Source organism: Ceratotherium simum, chromosome 20 (genome assembly GCF_057802395.1).
Source record: "Ceratotherium simum simum isolate JZ-2026a chromosome 20, ASM5780239v1, whole genome shotgun sequence".
NCBI classification, from domain to species: Eukaryota; Metazoa; Chordata; class Mammalia; order Perissodactyla; family Rhinocerotidae; genus Ceratotherium; species Ceratotherium simum.
In genome coordinates, this window is record NC_141919.1 from 38,694,905 (window position 1) to 38,712,788 (window position 17,884).

The 17,884-nt window shown below is 42.7% G+C and overlaps 2 protein-coding genes across 4 annotated transcripts in view; one reads left to right on the forward strand and one right to left on the reverse strand.

Annotated features, from left to right (window-relative positions):
- Window positions 1-4,059: 4,059 nt before the first annotated feature.
- Window positions 4,060-17,884, reverse strand: part of PLIN2 (perilipin 2) — a 96,706-nt gene continuing 82,881 nt past the window's right edge. Inside the window, exon 9 of the mRNA XM_014792390.2 lies at window positions 4,060-4,313. Within this exon, the coding sequence (XP_014647876.1) occupies window positions 4,173-4,313 (141 nt within the window). The 3' untranslated portion in view covers window positions 4,060-4,172. The remainder of the gene's footprint in view (window positions 4,314-17,884) is intronic.
- LOC147914408 (uncharacterized) overlaps window positions 7,745-17,884 on the forward strand; it is a 52,355-nt gene continuing 42,215 nt past the window's right edge. For all 3 annotated transcript variants that reach the window (XM_087444665.1, XM_087444664.1, XM_087444666.1), the window contains exon 1: window positions 7,745-8,275. In XM_087444665.1, coding sequence (XP_087300791.1) covers window positions 7,864-8,275 — 412 coding nt within the window. In that variant the 5' untranslated portion in view covers window positions 7,745-7,863. The remainder of the gene's footprint in view (window positions 8,276-17,884) is intronic.

Below are 17,884 nucleotides of genomic sequence, written 5' to 3' on the forward strand. Positions count from 1 at the left end.
ATAGTTGTAAAATTGTAGCTCTTCTATGTGGGATGCTGCCTCAGCATGGCTAGATGAGAGGTGATTATGTCCGCACCCAGAATCCGAACGGCCGAACCAGGGGCCTCCTAAGCAGAACACAAGAACTTAACTACTGCTTGACCAGGCGGGTCCCTGGTGATTTCAATAACCATGTAGGTGACCTTTCCAATGCCCTCACCTTTCAGTTCCTTGACCTCTTCTCAGCTCCCTAGCCCCTTTCTCTCTTTGCCAGATTGATCTGGTTAAGTCCAGTTCTCTGCTTACTCCACACCCGTCGCTTAGCAGATAAACGCAATTATGTGCCTGGTGTCACTCAAAATTCATGACAACTCAAGTGGGCTCTTAGGCCTGCCCTCTCCACCCTATTATTTTTCCCAAATCTCACTTTCCACACAATTATACATATCTCCTTCCCTCCCTTAAACTTCCAATACTTCCTTTCCGCTCCTCACTCTCATTGGTGTCCTTCCTTTGTTCTTAGTTAATAGATGCTTCCAGAAAAGAACTTCCATCAGCAATTTACCAACCTGCCTATATCTTTGCCAATGTAGTCTTCCTTCTCTCTTATTAATCTGGGTGAATCAAGGTGTGCCAACCTAAGACCAGTCCTTTCACTTATTCGATGGATCATATTCCTTTTCTCCTACTCAAGGAGTTTGCCCCAGGGCTGGCCCGTGGCGTAGCGGTTAAGCACACGCTCTCCGCTGCTGGCAGCCTGGGTTCTGATCCCGGGTGCGCACCGATGCACCACTTGTCAGGCCGTGCTGTGGCGGCGTCCCATATAAAGTGGAGGAAGATGGGCACAGATGTTAGCCCAGGGCCAGTCTTCCTCAGCAAAAAGAGGAGGATTGGCATGGATGTTAGCTCAGGGCTGATCTTCCTCACAAAAAAAAAAAAGGAGTTTGCTCCAGCATTTGTCTTGTACTCTCTCCTGTATCATTGATTCTTCCCATCAGTAAACAAACATGTTGAAATATCTTCCATCATTAATATATATATATATCCTTTGGCCCCAATGCCTTGCTAGCTACCACTCCATTTCTCATTACAGCAAAACTTCAAAAAGTTACCTATACCCACCTTACCACTAATGGTAACTTGCCAAGGCCACTTGTATCACTTAGCGTTCTTTTGTTGAAAGCACCAAAACTGACTCTGATGGAGTTTTATTAGATGGGTATTGAGCAGCATAAATAAAGAATGGAAAAGCCAGAGAATTAAGTTCAGGAAACAGCAGGCCCATGTGCCACTCCACTCAAAATTTATATCCCAGGCAGTCCAATTTACTTTTTTTATTTTATTTTTTTTTAAGATTTTATTTATTTATTTTTCCCCCCAAAGCCCCAGTAGATAGTTGTATATCATAGCTGCACATCCTTTCTAGTAGCCGTATGTGGGACGCGGGCCTCAGCATGGCCGGAGAGGTGGTGCGTTGGTGCACGCCCAGGATCCAAACCCGGGCCGCCAGCAGCGGAGCGCACGCACTTAACTGCTAAGCCACGGGGCCGGCCCAATTTACTTTTTTTAAATAGCTTAATGTATTATAGGTGAACATCCTTGTGACTACCACCTAGGACAAGAAATAAAACTTTCCAGCCATCCCAGAAACCCCTCCTTTCCCAAAAACCATTAACCACCATTCTCTTGTTTATCCTAATCACTTCCTTGCATTGTCTTGCGGTTTTACCAGCCAAGCGTGCTTCCCTAGACATTACAGTTTAGTCTTGCCCTTTTTATCTTTGTCTTGCCTTTTTTTTTTTTAGCCTTTCTTGGGTTTGTTTTTTTAAATAATGTATTTTAATATACAGGTTTTTCTCCATCCCCTCCCCCCACACACACTTTTTTCCTCACAATGGGTCTGTTTAAGAACTGGGGCTATTTGACCTGACTAATTTCCCATAGCCTGGGTTTTACTGATTGCATCCTCATGGTGCAGTTCAACATGTCCCGCTGTCCCTGTCCTCTGTAGTTCCTTCAAATTGGCAGCTGGATCCAGAGGACTGATCAGACTCAGGTGTGATCCATGTGGCAAGACTGGTATTGATGTATACTCTTTCATCAGGAAATACGTAATATCTCTATTTAAGCCATTGATATATTGATGCGCAATGCCTAGACCCATTAATGCACTGGGGATTGCAAACTGTTGAAATTCTAATTTATTATTTGTTATGAACTGAAGGTTTGTGTGTCCCTTCCTCCAAAATTGTATGTTGAAAACCTGCTCCTCAATGTGACAGTATTAGAAGGTAGGGTCTTTGGGAGGTAATTAGGATTACATGAGGTCCTAAGGGTGGAGTCCTCATGAATGGGATTAGTGCCTGTATAAGAGTCACAAGAGAGCTTGCTTCCTCTCTCTGCTCTTTCTACCATGTGAAGATACAAAGAGAAGTCAATTCTCTGCAACCTGGAAAGGGGCCGTCACTGAAACCCAACCAGGCTGGCACCCTGATCTCAAACTTCCAGCCTCCAGAACTGTGAGAAATAAACATTTGTTGTTTAAACCACTCAGTCTAAGGTAATTTGTTATAGCAGTCCAAACTGAGTAAGATACTATTTCTTTTTCATTTGATAGTGGGAATATTTTTATGAGAGAAGTTTTCCTTCATTTACTATTTGTTTACCTAGTGGCAAAAATATAAGGAAGGATAAATTCTTGATTCTTTCCCTGTATTTACTAGTTTTCAAGATCATGAATTGGTTTGCTGTCATCTCCTGAAGGTGACCAATTAGGTTGTTGATATATATAATATATTTGGATATATGATGGGGTTCACATTTGATAGGGTTCAATCTATGAAAACTATTATTCTTATTGAAGTTTAAATTGTCCCATCTTTGGTCAATGGGAACCTCTTCAAATTGGCTCCCTTGCTATCTGGAATAGCAATGATTTCATGGCTCATTTTATACGTTTCCTGCCTCAGACCTGGAATCAGCCACTTTCCCAAGAAGCCCTATTTCTTTTTTTTTTTTTTTTCTGTTGAGGAAGATTCGCTCTCAGCTAACATCTGTTGCCAATCTTCCTCTTTTTTTTCCACTTGAGGAAGATTAGCCCTGAGCTAACATCTGTGCCAATCTTCCTCTATTTTGTATGTGGGTCGCTGCCACAGCATGGCTGATAAGTGGTATAGGTCCGCACCTGGGATCCAAACCCACTCCGCCAAAGCGGAGTGCACCAAACTTAACCACTACGCCACAGGGCCAGCCTCAAGCCCTGTTTACATTAATGGGAAAAGGTATTTCAGAACTACAATCTGGGGCCAGCCCCATGGCTTAGCGGTTAAGTGCGTGCACTCCACTGCTGGCGGCCCAGGTTCAGATCTCGGGCGCCCACCGACACACCGCTTGTCCGGCCATGCTGAGGCCACGTCCCACATACAGCAACTAGAAGGATGTGCAGCTATGACATACAACTATCTACTGGGGCTTTGGGGGAAAAAAATAAAATAAATAAAATTAAAAAAAAATACTACAATTTGGCCATTAGGGATGCTTATCACCATCAGGTTGGCCATTGTTTCTATAATTTACTTAACTAATACTTACTTAATGCTGCTCTGTGCCAAGCATTGGTCTAAGCTTTTCACAAATGTTAATTTATTTATTCTTCACAACAAACCTACTATTATCCCCATTTTACAGATGAGGAAATTGAGGCACAGATAAATTAAGTAATTTGTTTAAGGTCATACAGATAGTAAGTGGCAGAGCCAAAATTAGAACACAGTCTGAGCCTTTAGCCATCATGATATGCTTCCTTTCAGTTGACCTGCTTTCAGTCCTATGCCCACCCCTAGGCTAGGGGAAAGCAAAAAAACCTTGACCAGCAGACCCACTGAGATCCCCTCCAAAAGACAGAAGAGTGCTATTACCAGAAGAAGCAGGAATGAATCCTGGGAGGCCAAAATTAGAAGCATTTCAATGATTAAACTTTGAAGAATTATATAAAATGATAAGATATATAGAACTAGGATCTCTTATAAAAGTTTAGATCAATCAGAGTTCCATTACAATTAAGACCAAGTAGCCAAAAAATAGATTAATCCCCAATAGGTTTAATCCCCAGAGCCACAGAAATAAACACATGGGCACATATGAAGTTTAATGTGATACAAATTGTGTATTCAGTCAAAAGGAGTATTTTCTTGTTAGTTATTCAACGTTTTGCCCTGAGAGGACTCAGAGCGATTAGCATGTGAATGATCTGATCCATCCTCCTCTTCCAAAGCGATAATATCTGGAATTTCATCAGTCTCAGAGGTCAAGTCTATGGAAGTGAAATCAAATACCTGTAAAACAAGAATCTTGGCTATTAAAACAAACACTAATCAAGTGATCTGTCAGGTCCAGGTGAGACATTAATTACTTCACATGAATGAACCTTACTTTGTCCATAGCTGTGCTTTCTGAATAGTGTTATTCCCACAATTCACTCATATTATAAGGGCACTAAGGAAACTTCCTTTTAAAGGAAACTGACCAGGAGGCCAGCTCGGCGGCATAGGGGTTAAGTGCCCGCGCTCTGCTGCAGCAGCCCCAGGTGTGCAAGTTTGGAACTGGTGGCGTGCACCGCCCAGCACTGCTCGTCAAGCCATGCTGTGGCGGCATCCCATATAAAGTAGAGGAAGATGGACATGGATGTTAGCCCAGGGCCAATCTTCCTCAGCAAAAAGAGGAGGATTGGCGACGAATGTTAGCTCAGGGCTAATCTTCCTCACACACATAAAAAAGGAAACTGACCAATGGTGAAGCTTAATAAATGAAAGCTCTTTTGAAATACAAAATATAAAGCGTTTCTGGTTATTCGACCATCAATCTATTATTCTCTTAAAAACAATAATACTCCACTTTTCCAAGTCTGACTTCTAATAATATACACCCTTTGGGAAATGTCCAGGAACTGAGGAAGCAAAAGGTCTTTTAATAGTTGAAATAGCCATCGCAAAGTCCTAGTTCTTCTCTGCATAGGAAAGGCTTTTAGGGATAAGAAGTTCTATTAACTTACTTTACATACAATTTTGATACGCTAAGTAATGTTTCTTAGCCAACAGCAAATTAGAAGAAGAAAATTAGTGCGGTATAAAGGCTGGAATCTTGATAGCAGAGGAAAAAAATTAGCTGATTACCTAACAGAGGCAAAATAACCACCACCACCACCAACAGAAACCCACCAAAAAACAGACAGAGGGGGAGGGGAGATGAAGAGTTATTGTTTAATGGGTACAGGGTTTATGCTTGGGATGATGATAAAGTGCTGGAAACGGATAGTGGTGATGGTTGCACAACATTGTGAATGTAATTAATGTCACCGAATTATATACTTAAGAATGGCTAAAATGGTAAATTTGATGCTATGTATATTTTATCACAATTTTAAAAAATAGGAAAACAAAAAGAAGACAAGCTGAGAGAATCTTGTTGTGTTCATTGGACTGTTTGTGGCCCTTACTGCCCTTCTCCCTAGGAACCTAGGTGCTCAGACAACTGTCTGGTCTGAGGTACAAACCTTCACCGTTTGTTCCTGAGGCTTTTGGTTTGGGGAGATCAAACTGCATTCTTGCTATTCCTGAACGTTCACTTTGCAAAGACTGTATCCAACCTGACATCCACAAAAGCCAGCCATGCTTACACAGATTGATTCAGAGCATCAGCCAGGCAAGCCAACTATTGCAATTTTAGCCTTTTTAGGTTAAAAGATATACTTTCGGGGCCAGCCTGGTTGAGTTCCAGCGCTACGCTTCGGTAGCCTGGGGTTCTCTGGTTTGGATCCCAGGCGTGGACCGATGCACCGCTTGTCAAGCCATGCTGTGGCGGCGTCCCATATAAAGTAGAGGAAGATGGGCACAGATGTTAGCCCAGGGCCAATCTTCCTCAACAAAAAGAGGATTGGCAACAGATGTTAGCTCACGGCTAATCTTCCTCACCCACAAAAAGAGATACACTTTGCTTGGCACTCTCTTCTGTTTAACTAAATGTTTATCTTAACATCCAATATCACTTTGTTTTTAGTAAACGGAAAATACAACAGGAAGCTGCACCACAAGAAGGTATAGTCAGAGCAATTTCCTGAGCCCCAAACAGGGAAGCAAGCTGCAGTTTTCTCCTATCGGAGGGCTGCACAGAAAATATACACACACTCTGACATCACTCAGACATTAGCTAAATCCCCACCCTGCCACTTATCCCTTTGCAACCTGTTTCCTCACCTCTCAAGTGAGGAAAATACCTAATTGACTGGGTTGCAGGTGAAGAACAAAGGTAGCATGAGCCACGCTTGTACAAGGTGTTCAACAGACAGAAGCTTTTATTCTCATTAGTTCCTTAAATACCACCACACACACACAAAACCTCCGAAGTCACCTATAGGCCAAGTAACTGTTGGCATAAAGTAGAGTTCTTTGCAGAAGGTTGGAGATCCCACACTCAGGAGTCTTAGGAGAAAAGCTTCCACCACCACCTAAAAAGTACCTCTAGTCCCTGAGATGATTTAGGAGAGCTATACAAATAATTCACCTTCCTTATATCCAGAATGATTCAGAGCGTCTAATTTCCCTGAAGTTCTTGGCTATCACCAAAGCCTACTTGGGGGCTGTGAGGGAAACACGGGAGGATGGGCAGCTAAGAGGCAGCCACAGCCTGGCAAGTTTCTGTGGTGAGTTTAATTTGAAATGTAGTGGTCGTGCCTGACCATCTTCATGGGGTTTTTAGAAATGTGGCACAACAGAATTCATTTCAGATTTATAAAATAAATCCCTTTTTCACTGACACATACAAATATAGTTTGGACCATGGAAGGAGTGTAAGGAGTCTCTTGCTGAGAATGCCCATCAGGGATGGAGGCTAAACTCAGAATTGGATGCTTACTATGAAACTAACGAGATAACCATAGTCGCTCCCTGAAAGGACAGGAAACCAGCAACACATTCAAGAAAACCAAGTGACCATGCTAGGATCCCCGGGACTCTGTACCTTTTGCAGTTGTTTTGCAGGTTGTTTTCCATATAACCACAGGAGGCACCTTTCATATCATAGACTCCATTGATTCGCATATTTATTATGGTAAATTTCCAGAAGATGGCAGTACACATGTTAAAGGTGACATTTTCTTTCTTTTTTTTTTTGTATGGAGCTTCTGCACAATCTTTATTGACTAGTGTCTCAGAGATTTGACAATAACAATAATATCCCCATATATGGCCGAGGGAAAAAAAAAACTTTTTCCTTAAAAACAAAAATATTAAAATACCCAGCATCGTAGATAAAAAGTAGGTTATCGTACTCTCTTATCTTGGATCCCTCTACTTTCTGCTTCCAAAGGCAGTTAACAGCCCTAGCATTGCTCGAGCCCGGCGGCTTGAGGCCCCCTCCGGCGAGGGTCCGCTTCCACAGTTTGCACTGAATTAGGACTAATTGGGAATGGGTGTGGAGGTGCGTGCCTTCGGGGGCCGAGGCTTAAGCCGTCGGGGCGGTGTACCTGTTTCTCCTATACGTGAGCCTCAGAACTGTTGCCAGGTTTCTGTACACTGGTAAACAGACGTCCCCACCCGCCCGGGAACCAGTGTTCTCTCTCGTTCTCCGCCTTTCCCACCTCCCCTCCCCAGGCCGCGGCCCCCACTCCCCGAGTCGCTGCACTTTCGGTTTTTAGCTGCTAGCAGTTCCCGTGGATACGCCCTCCACCCGATACAGACCTCCATATTAAGACACCTGCGTCGGCAGGTTTCCCCGGCCGCTCCCTGCAGTCGTGGGGGAGCCATCCCCGAAGTCCCTCATCATAGGGGGTCCACCAGAACCCTAACACCCAGATTGCTAAACGCTCATAAGATAAAGACCCTCACCAAGATGGGGGGTCAGGGGGCAGGCGGCGAAGACAGCAAGGAGGCCGCAGAAGTGTCCAGGTCCGCGAGCCACCCCTGCGGCGCCGCGATGGTTGCGCCCAAGACAATTCTGCTTGCGTGCATTTATGTCGCCGCGCCTCGTCCTCCAGCCACCCGCAGTGAGCTACGTAAACGCCGAGACCAGCCGGCGGCGGTGGCGGCGCAGCGAGCGAGCGGGGACGGCACTCCTACCTGGCTGTGCCTCACCGCTCCGACCTGGCCCCGGCCCTCAACCCTCGCCCCGGCTTGGACTGACGGCGACCATGCTGTTCTCCCGCTTCAACGCTGGCTACTAGGCATCATCCTCCCGCTGCAGCAGCGGCTCCGGGGCCGGGGCCAGTCTCGCCTCCAGCATGGGCTCTCCCGCCAATGCGCAGGTAAGGCCGGCTTCGCGGGGCCCGGGGTTACCGGGGAGGAGACACCGGGGCAGGACGCTCAGGAAGACGAGTAGGGGACCCCTGTCGCTCGGGAGGGAGGCTGCCCCGGCAGGAGCAGCTCTACCTCGGGAGCCCCGGACTTGTGCGGAGCGCACGCACGCTTGTCACAGTAGGAACTGGTTCTCCTTTCCCGCGGCAGGCTCGTCCTGAGCTGCCCCCGGCCCGCGCGGAATGGTCTCTGACTTTAGTTGGGGTAAACATGTCCCAAGCAAGAACTCGGTATAGAGTCTGGCTTCTCCAGGGAGGCGGCAAAAAGCGGCAGTGCCCCTCCCCTCGTAGCCCGGAGCGGGGGAGAAGGGTAAAGCAGACCAAGATGCCATTTTCTAATGGGCATAAAGGCAGGCTAGTGGTGGCCTGGGGCCCTGGATAGGTGAGGTTACTACAGAAATAAAGACACCATCTGTGGGAATTTTACTTGCTGGTAAAGGCTCGTGTGCATGCAGTGCTGATAAACATGACAGAGAGGGAAATTCACTTATTTTGAAATAGAGAATAAGTATTGAAGAACTAAGGAAGTAAGAAGAAAAAATTTTGTTTGTATAAAAGTAATTCTAAGGTATAAGGCTATAAAAGGATCATGCAAGAGGTAATGATTGGCTCTAACACCAAATCGGTAAGACTAACCCTGTTGAGGGTTTGATTTTAACAGAAATCTCTCACCATCCATAATAGGTTGCATATGCAGCTTGATTATATGCTTGCAAGTTAGAAGGCCAGGAGCATCTTGGTTCTGCTTTACTCTCTCTTTACCCTTTACCTGAACAATTTGGTACAACTAAGTAGGCTGGTGCACATCCTTACCCTACGGGTAGGAACACCTTCTTGTGCTTTGTCCTTGGCTAACAAGAGTCTGTGGAAGTGGTCAGAACTCTCAGCCTAAGGAGCAGGTTGGCACTGATCACAACAAAATTAAAGTGATTCTTGGTATCCATTGTACCACATTCAACTAGTCAATGGTAACTCCTGTGTATTTGATTCATTTGAGCAGGTACATCAAAAGTAGGTCTTCATAAAATAAAACATTTATGGAGCCCACACCCAGGGTCTTGTTTGGAGAGAAGAGGCTATAGGTAACCCTAGCCCTATTTTTGTTTCAGGTTAAACTCTTGTTTCCTATTTCCTTTGCTTCTCAAAGTGTGGTCAGATTCTACCTGTAGTAGAATCACTAGAGATGTTTTTTTTAAGGGATGCTTTTATTATTATTATTATTACTATTACTGAGGAAGATTTGCCCTGAGCTAACATCTGTGGCCAGTCTGTCTTCCTCTATTTTGTATGTGGGTTGCCACCACAGCATGGCTGATGAGTGGTATAGGTCTGCGCCCAGGAACTGAACCTGGACCACTGAAGCAGAGTGCACTGAACTTAACCACTACGCCACCGGGCTGGCCCCTGAGGGACACTTTTAAAAAGTGCAGATGCCTGGTACTACCTCCAGACTTAACCAGATTCTCTGGAGGTGGAACCCAGGAATCTGCATTTTATTAATCTCTCCAGTTGATAATCCCTGGCATACACAGAGAGGGCAGGGGAAGGCTCCCCGACAGAGGATGTGGTTTTTATCCATGCTGGGAGCTCACTAGGGCCATTTTATACACGAGAGTTAGTCTGAAAGATACATGAGCTAACTCCTTAGCTGAGTTTCCCTGTGCTCTAACCTGGGTAGAGCAGACAATGAAAAAGGAAAAGTGCTTGATTCACACTCTTCAACATCTACTCTTATTACTGCTAAGTTATTATTTAAATGGTTGGCTAGAATCAAAGACAGATAACAGCAAGTGTTGGTGAAGATATGGAGAAATCAGAACCCTCACACCCTGCTGGTGGGAAAGTAAAATGGTGCAGCCCCTTTGGAAAACAGTCTGGCAGTTCCTCAAACAATTAAGCAGAGTGATCATATGACCCCCTAGCAATTCCACTCCTAGGTATATACCCAAGAGAAATGAAAATATAATTTAAATAGTAACCATTTCTGAATCATTGATTTTTACACATAAGTACCATTTAATCTACTCATTAATTTTGTAAAATGTCAATTAACAACATTATCCACTACTTTCCTCACTTTCTTAAGTTCTAGAAGACGTTAGACCTTTTCTTCTCCCTCACAGGAAATATCAGCTAAGTTAGCATTCTCTTTTGCTTTGGTTAATAAAACTTAAAACCCAAATTGTTGCCCTGCCATTCCTATACTACCTTATGCTGAAGTGTCATATTTTGCAGGTTAATTTTGTAATAAAGGTAGGGAATTTAAAAATTAGCAGCCTGGGGCCATTAAGGGTGAGGGACAAATAGTGTTCTATTCTAGGATATTACTTGAATATTTGTCAACAATTTTCCCCTAAGACCATAAGTCTTTTGAGGACAATTCCTGGTCTTCACTCAGCAGAGCAGAGTTCATGCCTTATACTATTAGGAACTCAAATATTGAATTGAGTCTTTTTTGTGTGTGTGTGGTGAGCAAGATTGGCCCTGAGCTAACATCTGTTACCAATCTTCTTCTTTTTGCTTGAGGAAGAATGGCCTTGAGATAACATCTGTGCCAATCTTCCTCTATTTTATATGTGGGATGCCTGCCACAGCATGGCTGATGAGTGGTGTGTAGGTCCATGCCCGGGATCCTAACCCACGAACCCCAGGCTGCTGAAGTGGAGTGCACAAACTTGACCACTACACCATAGGGCCAGCCCCTGAGTCATTTTTTAATGCATCTTATATTATATATACTATATATATATAATAATGTAGCTACCTACATATCCACATTGTCTCTACCCAATGAATACATCAACTAGATTTTTTCAGTGTTAGCCCAAAATGTACATATTATGACGGCTCTACTGTCATTTATATGGCTCTCTCAAATAGCACATTCCTAAAATCAGTACCAAGCTAAAGAATCTAGGAGGTCTATTCTATATCAAGACTAGTCTCCCCTATGAGACTCAAAGCCTCTCATTATATTAGAACCCATTTTTCTCTAATAATCGGCAGGCCCAGTTTAAGCAAATTAAGCTGTAGGAAGAATCCCAGGAAACTCGGTCCCACCTCCTCCAAACACTTTCCTTTCACACTGCCTTCCTAGCAACTCACTTAGGCCTCTTACTGACACTTTTAACAACTAAACATGCATTGTATTAATCAGCAGTCTCACCAGCCAAACTCAACAGGATGCCTGCCTGTCACCACCTCACTACCAACTGAGGGTGGCATTTTCCTATTTAGCCTTTTCCACCTGAGCACCCCACCCCTGCCTCCCAGCTCAGCCCCAGCTGGATGGTGAGCAAGAAGGCTCTACCCCTCACCAGCCCTAAAAATATGACCTGCGCCTATCCCAGTGAGGGACCTGTTGACAGCATTTCTTTCAGGAATCAGTAACTTCTAAAACATGGGAGAGTGGCACCAGAATCTCAAAAAGTAAGCAAGGGGGAGGGAGTGATGTCAGCATCATGGCAGAGTGAGCTTTCCCATAAACTCTGGATAAGTTACAACAAAAATGACATTCACGTGGCAACAAAGGACACTCACACAGCACAAGGGGACGTCTTAGAGACCCACACAGCCACACATTTGAGAGCAGACATGCTGGAACCCCCAGAGGAACTGGGGAGAGGTAAGGAGACATCCTCCCCTTCCCCATCCCATCAGCGACTCAGGTCTGCGTAGCTCCCAGAGAGGGGGAAGGGTGGCCCTCTGGGGAAAAACCATCGCTCTTCAAGTCCTCTCACAGCCTGTGGGAAAATCCCATATGGAGGAGTCTGAACTGTTGCAGGGATGCCGCCAACATCTGAGCACCCCAGGAGAGCAGATATCGAGGGAAAAGCGAGAAGCCGCCAGGATGGGGCAGGCAAAAGAGACAGCCCCTCCCGCCTGCACACCGGCTCTCCAGCTCAGTCAGCCCACCAGAGCACTCTGCTAGCGGATTGCAGTAGGCTCAGAATACACAGCCCTTGACTCCCACCCAGTGGCGGCAGGTGGAAACTGCAACCAGATATTGTTAGGATGAGGAAAAACAAATCAAATTAATGCAAAAATACATTAAATCTCCAGACCAGAAGAAGAATGACAAGCACCCAGAAATCAACCGTGTAGGCACAGAAATTTATAACCTAAATGACAGAGAATTCAAAATAGCTATCATAAAAAAGCTCAACGAATTACAATAAAACACAAACAATTCAACGAGATCAGGAATTTCTTCACAAGAGATTGAAACCGTAAAGAAAAACCAATCATTATGGTTGGAGATGAAAAACACAATGGAGGAGATAAAGGAAAATCTGGAATCTTTAAAGAACAGAGTTGACAATATGGAGGAAAGAATTAGCATTAATGAGGATAGGAATGCAAATATGCTCCAGATGGAGGGAGAACAAAAATTAAAAAGAAATGAAGAAATTCTCGGAGAAATATCCAACTCAATTAGGAAATGTAACATAAGGATTATACGAATTCCTGAGGCAGAAGAGAGGGAAAAAGGAAGAGAGCTTATTCAAGGAAATAATAGCGGAGAACTTCACAAATCTGGGGAAGGAGCTGGAAATACCAGTAAAAGAAGCCAAGAGATCACCTAAATATATCAACAGGAAAAGGCCCTCTCCAAGGCATGTAGTAGTAAAGCTGGCAAAAGTCAATGACAGAAACAATATTAGGGGCAGCTAAACAAAAACAAAAAATAATGTACAAAGGAATTCCCATCAGGCTTTCAGCAAATTTCTCAACAGACACAGGCTAAGAGAGACTGGAATGATATATACAAAATTCTGAAAGACAAAAACTTTCAGCCAAGAATACTCTATTCAGCGAAAATATTCAAATATGATGGAGAAATAATAACTTTCCAAGATAAACGAAACCTAAGGGAGTACATGGCCACCGGATCCCCACGAAAAGAAGTGTTCAAGAAGGCCCTCATGCCTGAAAAAAAAAAAAAAAGAGAAAGGGGATACAAAGCTTTGAGCAAGGAGAAAAACAGGTAGACAAAATGAGAAAAATAGTAGCTCTCTATCAGAATAGATTAGCAAACACTTAAATACCAAAATCAAAGATTAAAGGACGGAAAACACCAAAAATAAACATAACCTCATCACGTTAAACACACACCCCCAACACAAGATGGAATAAATTATCACAATCATGACTTACAAGGGGAAGTTGTGATTCGATATCAAATTGACTTGTCTAAGGAAATAAGAGGTCATCAGATAATGGACTGTCTCATCCATGAGATTTTTTATACAAACCTCAAGGTAACCACTAAACAAATAATCAGAACAGAATCGCATATGATAAATAAAGAGAAAAATAAAGTCATCATACAGAACTACCAAACTGAATTGGTAGCGCAAAACACATGGGACGAGAAACAAAGGAAATGCAAAAGAACCAGAAAATAATCGATAAAATAGCAACATTAAGCCCTCATATATCAATAATCACTGTAAATGTAAATGGGCTGAATTCTCCAATCAAAAGACACAGAGTGGCAGGATGGATTAAAAAGCAAGACCCAACAATATGTTGCCTCCAGGAAACACAGGCTTAGAGTTGAAGGGATGGAAGATGATACTCCAAGCTAATGGCAAACAAAAGAAAGCAGGTGTTGCCATACTTATATCAGACAAAGTAGACTTCAAGATAAAAAAGGTAATGAGAGACAAAGAGGGGCAATATATAATGATAAAAGAGACACTCCACCAAGAAGACATGACAATTATAAATATATATGCAACCAACATAGGAGCACAAAAGTACATAAAGCAACTACTAACAAACCTAAAAGGAGATATTAACAACAACACAATAATAGTGGGAGATCTTAATACCCCACTTTCATCATTGGATACATCATCCAGACAAAAAGTCAACTTAAAAGTGGACTTAAACGAAAAACTACGCAAGATGGACTTAATAGACATATACAGAGCACTCCATCCAAAAACAGCTGACTACACATTCTTCTCAAGCACGCATGGAACATTCTCAAGGATAGACCATATGTTGGGAAACAAGGCAAGCCTCTATAAATTTAAGAAGATTGAAATCATAACAAGTATCTTTTCTGACCATAATGCTATGAAACTAGAAATCAACTACAAGAGAGTAATTGGGAAATAGACAAAGATATGGAGATTAAACAACATGCTACTGAACAACCAATGGATCATTGATGAAATTAAAGGAGAAATAAAAAAATATCTGGAGACAAATAAAAATGAAAACACGCCATACCAACTCATATGGGATGCAGCAAAAGCAGTCCTGAGAGGGAAACAGATAGCAATACAGGCCCGCCTTAACAAACAAGAGAAATCCCAAATAAGCTTAAACTACACCTAACAGAAGTAGAAAAAGAACAAACAAAGCCCAAAGTCAGCAGAAGGAGAAAAATAATAAAAATTAGAGCAGAAATAAATGAAATTGAAACCAAAAAAGCAGTACAAAGGATCAGTGAAACAAAGAGTTAGTTCTTTGAGAAGATAAACAAAGTTGACAAATCCTTAGCTAGACTCACTAAGAAAAAAAGAGAGAAGCTCAAATAAATAAAATTAGAAATGAAAGAGGAGAAATTACAACAGATACCACAGAAATACCAACGATTATAAGAGAATACAATGAAAAACTATATGCCAACAAATTGGACAATCTAGAAGAAGTGGATAAGTTCTTAGACTCATACAACCTCCCAAACTTGAACCAGGAAGAAATAGAGAATGTGAGTAGACCAATCACAAGTAAAGAGATCAAAACAGTAATCAAAAACCTCCCAAAAAATAAAAGTCCAGGACCAGATGGCTTCTCCAGAGAATTCTACCAAACATTCAAAGATTTAATACCTATCCTTCTCAAACTATTCCAAAAAACAGAGGAAGACGGGAGACTTCCCAACACTTCCTACAAGGCCAACATCACCCTGATACCAAAGTCAGACAAGGACAATACAAAGAAAGAAAACTACAGGCCAATATCGCTGATGAACATAGATGCAAAAATACTCAACAAAATAGTGGCAAACCAAATACAGCGATATGTTAATAAGATCAAAGACCATGACTAAGTGGGATTTATACCAGGGACACAGGGATGGTTCAACATCTCCAAGTCAATCAGCATGATACATACACCACATTAACAAAACAAGGAATAAAAACCAGATGATTGGGCTGGCCCCGTGGCTTAGCGGTTGAGTGCACGCGCTCTGCTGCTGGCGGCCCAGGTTTGGATCCCGGGCGCGCACCGATGTGCCACTTCTCCGGCCATGCTGAGGCCGCGTCCCACGTACAGCAACTGGAAGGATGTGCATCTATGACATACAACTATCTACTGGGGCTTTGGGGGAAAAAAATAAATAAAATTAAAAAAAAAACAAAAACCACATGATCATCTCAATAGATGCAGAGAAGGCATTTGACAAGATCCAACATCCATTTATGATAAAAACTCTCAACAAAATGGTTATAGAAGGAAAGTACCTCAACATAATAAAGGCCATATATGACAAACCGACAGCCAACATCACACTCAACAGGGAAAGTCTGAAAGCCATTCCTCTGAGAACAGGAATGAGATGAGGATGCCCACTCTCACCACTCTTATTCAACATAGTACTGGAGGTTTTGGCCAGAGCAATTAGGCAAGAAAAAGGAATAAAAGGAATCCAAATAGGCAACGAAGAAGTGAAACTCCCACTATTTGCAGATGACATGATTTTATATATAGAAAACCCTAAAGAATCCATTGGAAAACTATTAGAAATAATCAACAAAGCAAAGTTGCAGGGTAAAAAATCAACTTACAACAATCAGTTGCATTTCTGTATGCTAATAATGAACTAACAGAAAGAGAACTCAAAAAGATAATTCCATTTAAATTGCAACAAAAGAATAAAATATCTAGGAATAAATCCAACCAAGGAGGTGAAAGACCTGTACAATGAAAATTATAAGACATTATTGAAAGAAATTGATGATGACATAAAGAAATGGAAAGATATTCCATGCACATGGATTGGAAGAATAAACATAGTTAAAATGTCTATATTACCTAAAACAATCTACAGATTCAACGCAATCCCAATCAGAATCCCAGTGACATTTTTCACGGAAATAGAACAAAGAATACTAAAATTCATATGGGGCAACAAAAGACCCTGAATAGCTAAAGCAATCCTGAGAAAATAGAACAAAGCTGGAGGCATCACAATCCCTGACTTCAAAACATACTACAAAGCAATAGTAATCAAAACAGCATTGTTCTGGGCCGGCCGCATGGCTTAGCGGTTAAGTGCCCGCACTCCGCTGCTGGTGGCCCGGGTTCAGATCCCGGGCACACACCGACGCACCGCTTCTCCGGCCATGCTGAGGCCGCGTCCCACATACGGTAACTAGAGGGATGTGCAGCTATGACATACAACTATCTACTGGGGCTTTGGGGAAAAAATAAATAAATAAAATTATAAAACAGCATTGTTTTGGTACAAAAACAGACATATAGATCAACAGAACAGAATTGAAAACCCAGAAATAAAGCCACACATATACGGACAGCTAATCTTCGACAAAGGAGCTAAGAACATACAATGGAGAAAGGGAAGTCTCTTCAATAAATGGTGTTGGGAAAACAGGACAGCCACATGCAAAAGAATGAAAGTAGACCATTCTCTTTTGCCATACACAAAAATTAACTCAAAATGGATTCAAGACTTGAAGCGAAGAAATCATAAAACTTCTAGAAGAAAATACAGTCAGTACAGTCTTTGGCATTGGTCTTAGAAGGATCTTTTCAAATACCATGTCTACTTGGATGAGGGAAACTAAAGAAAACATAAGCAAGTGGGACTTCATCAGATTAAAGAGCTTCTACAAGGCAAATGAAACCAGGATCAAAATGAATAGACAACCCACCAGCTGGGAGAAAATATTTGCAAATCATATATCCAAAACGGGGTTACTCTCCATAATGTATAAAGAACTCACACAACTGAACAACAAAAAAACAAACAACCCAGTCAAAAAATGGGCAGAGAAAATGAACAGACACTTCTCCAAAGAAGATATGCAGATGGCCAATAGGCACATGAAAAGATGTTCAACATCACTAATCAACAGGGAAATGCAAATCAAAACTATACTAAGATATCGCCTTACACCAGTTAGAATGGCTATAATCACCAAGACAAAAAACAACCAATGTTGGAGAGGTTGTGGAGAAATGGGAACCCTCATTCACTGCTGCTGGGCATGCAAAGTGGTGCAGCCTCTATGGAAAACAGTATGGAGAGTCCCCAAAAAACTAAAAATAGGGCCTGCTGGGTGGCACAGCAGTTAAGTGCTCATGCTCCGCTTCAGTGGCCCGGGGTTCTCGGGTTTGGATCCCGGGCACGCACCAACACACCATTTCTCAAGCCATGCTGTGGTGGCGTCCCACATAAAGTAGAGGAAGATAGGCACAGATGTTAGCCCAGGGCCAATCTTCCTCAGCAAAAAGAGGAGGATTGGCATCGGATGTTAGCTCAGGGCTGATCTTCCTCACCAAAACAAAAAAAACTAA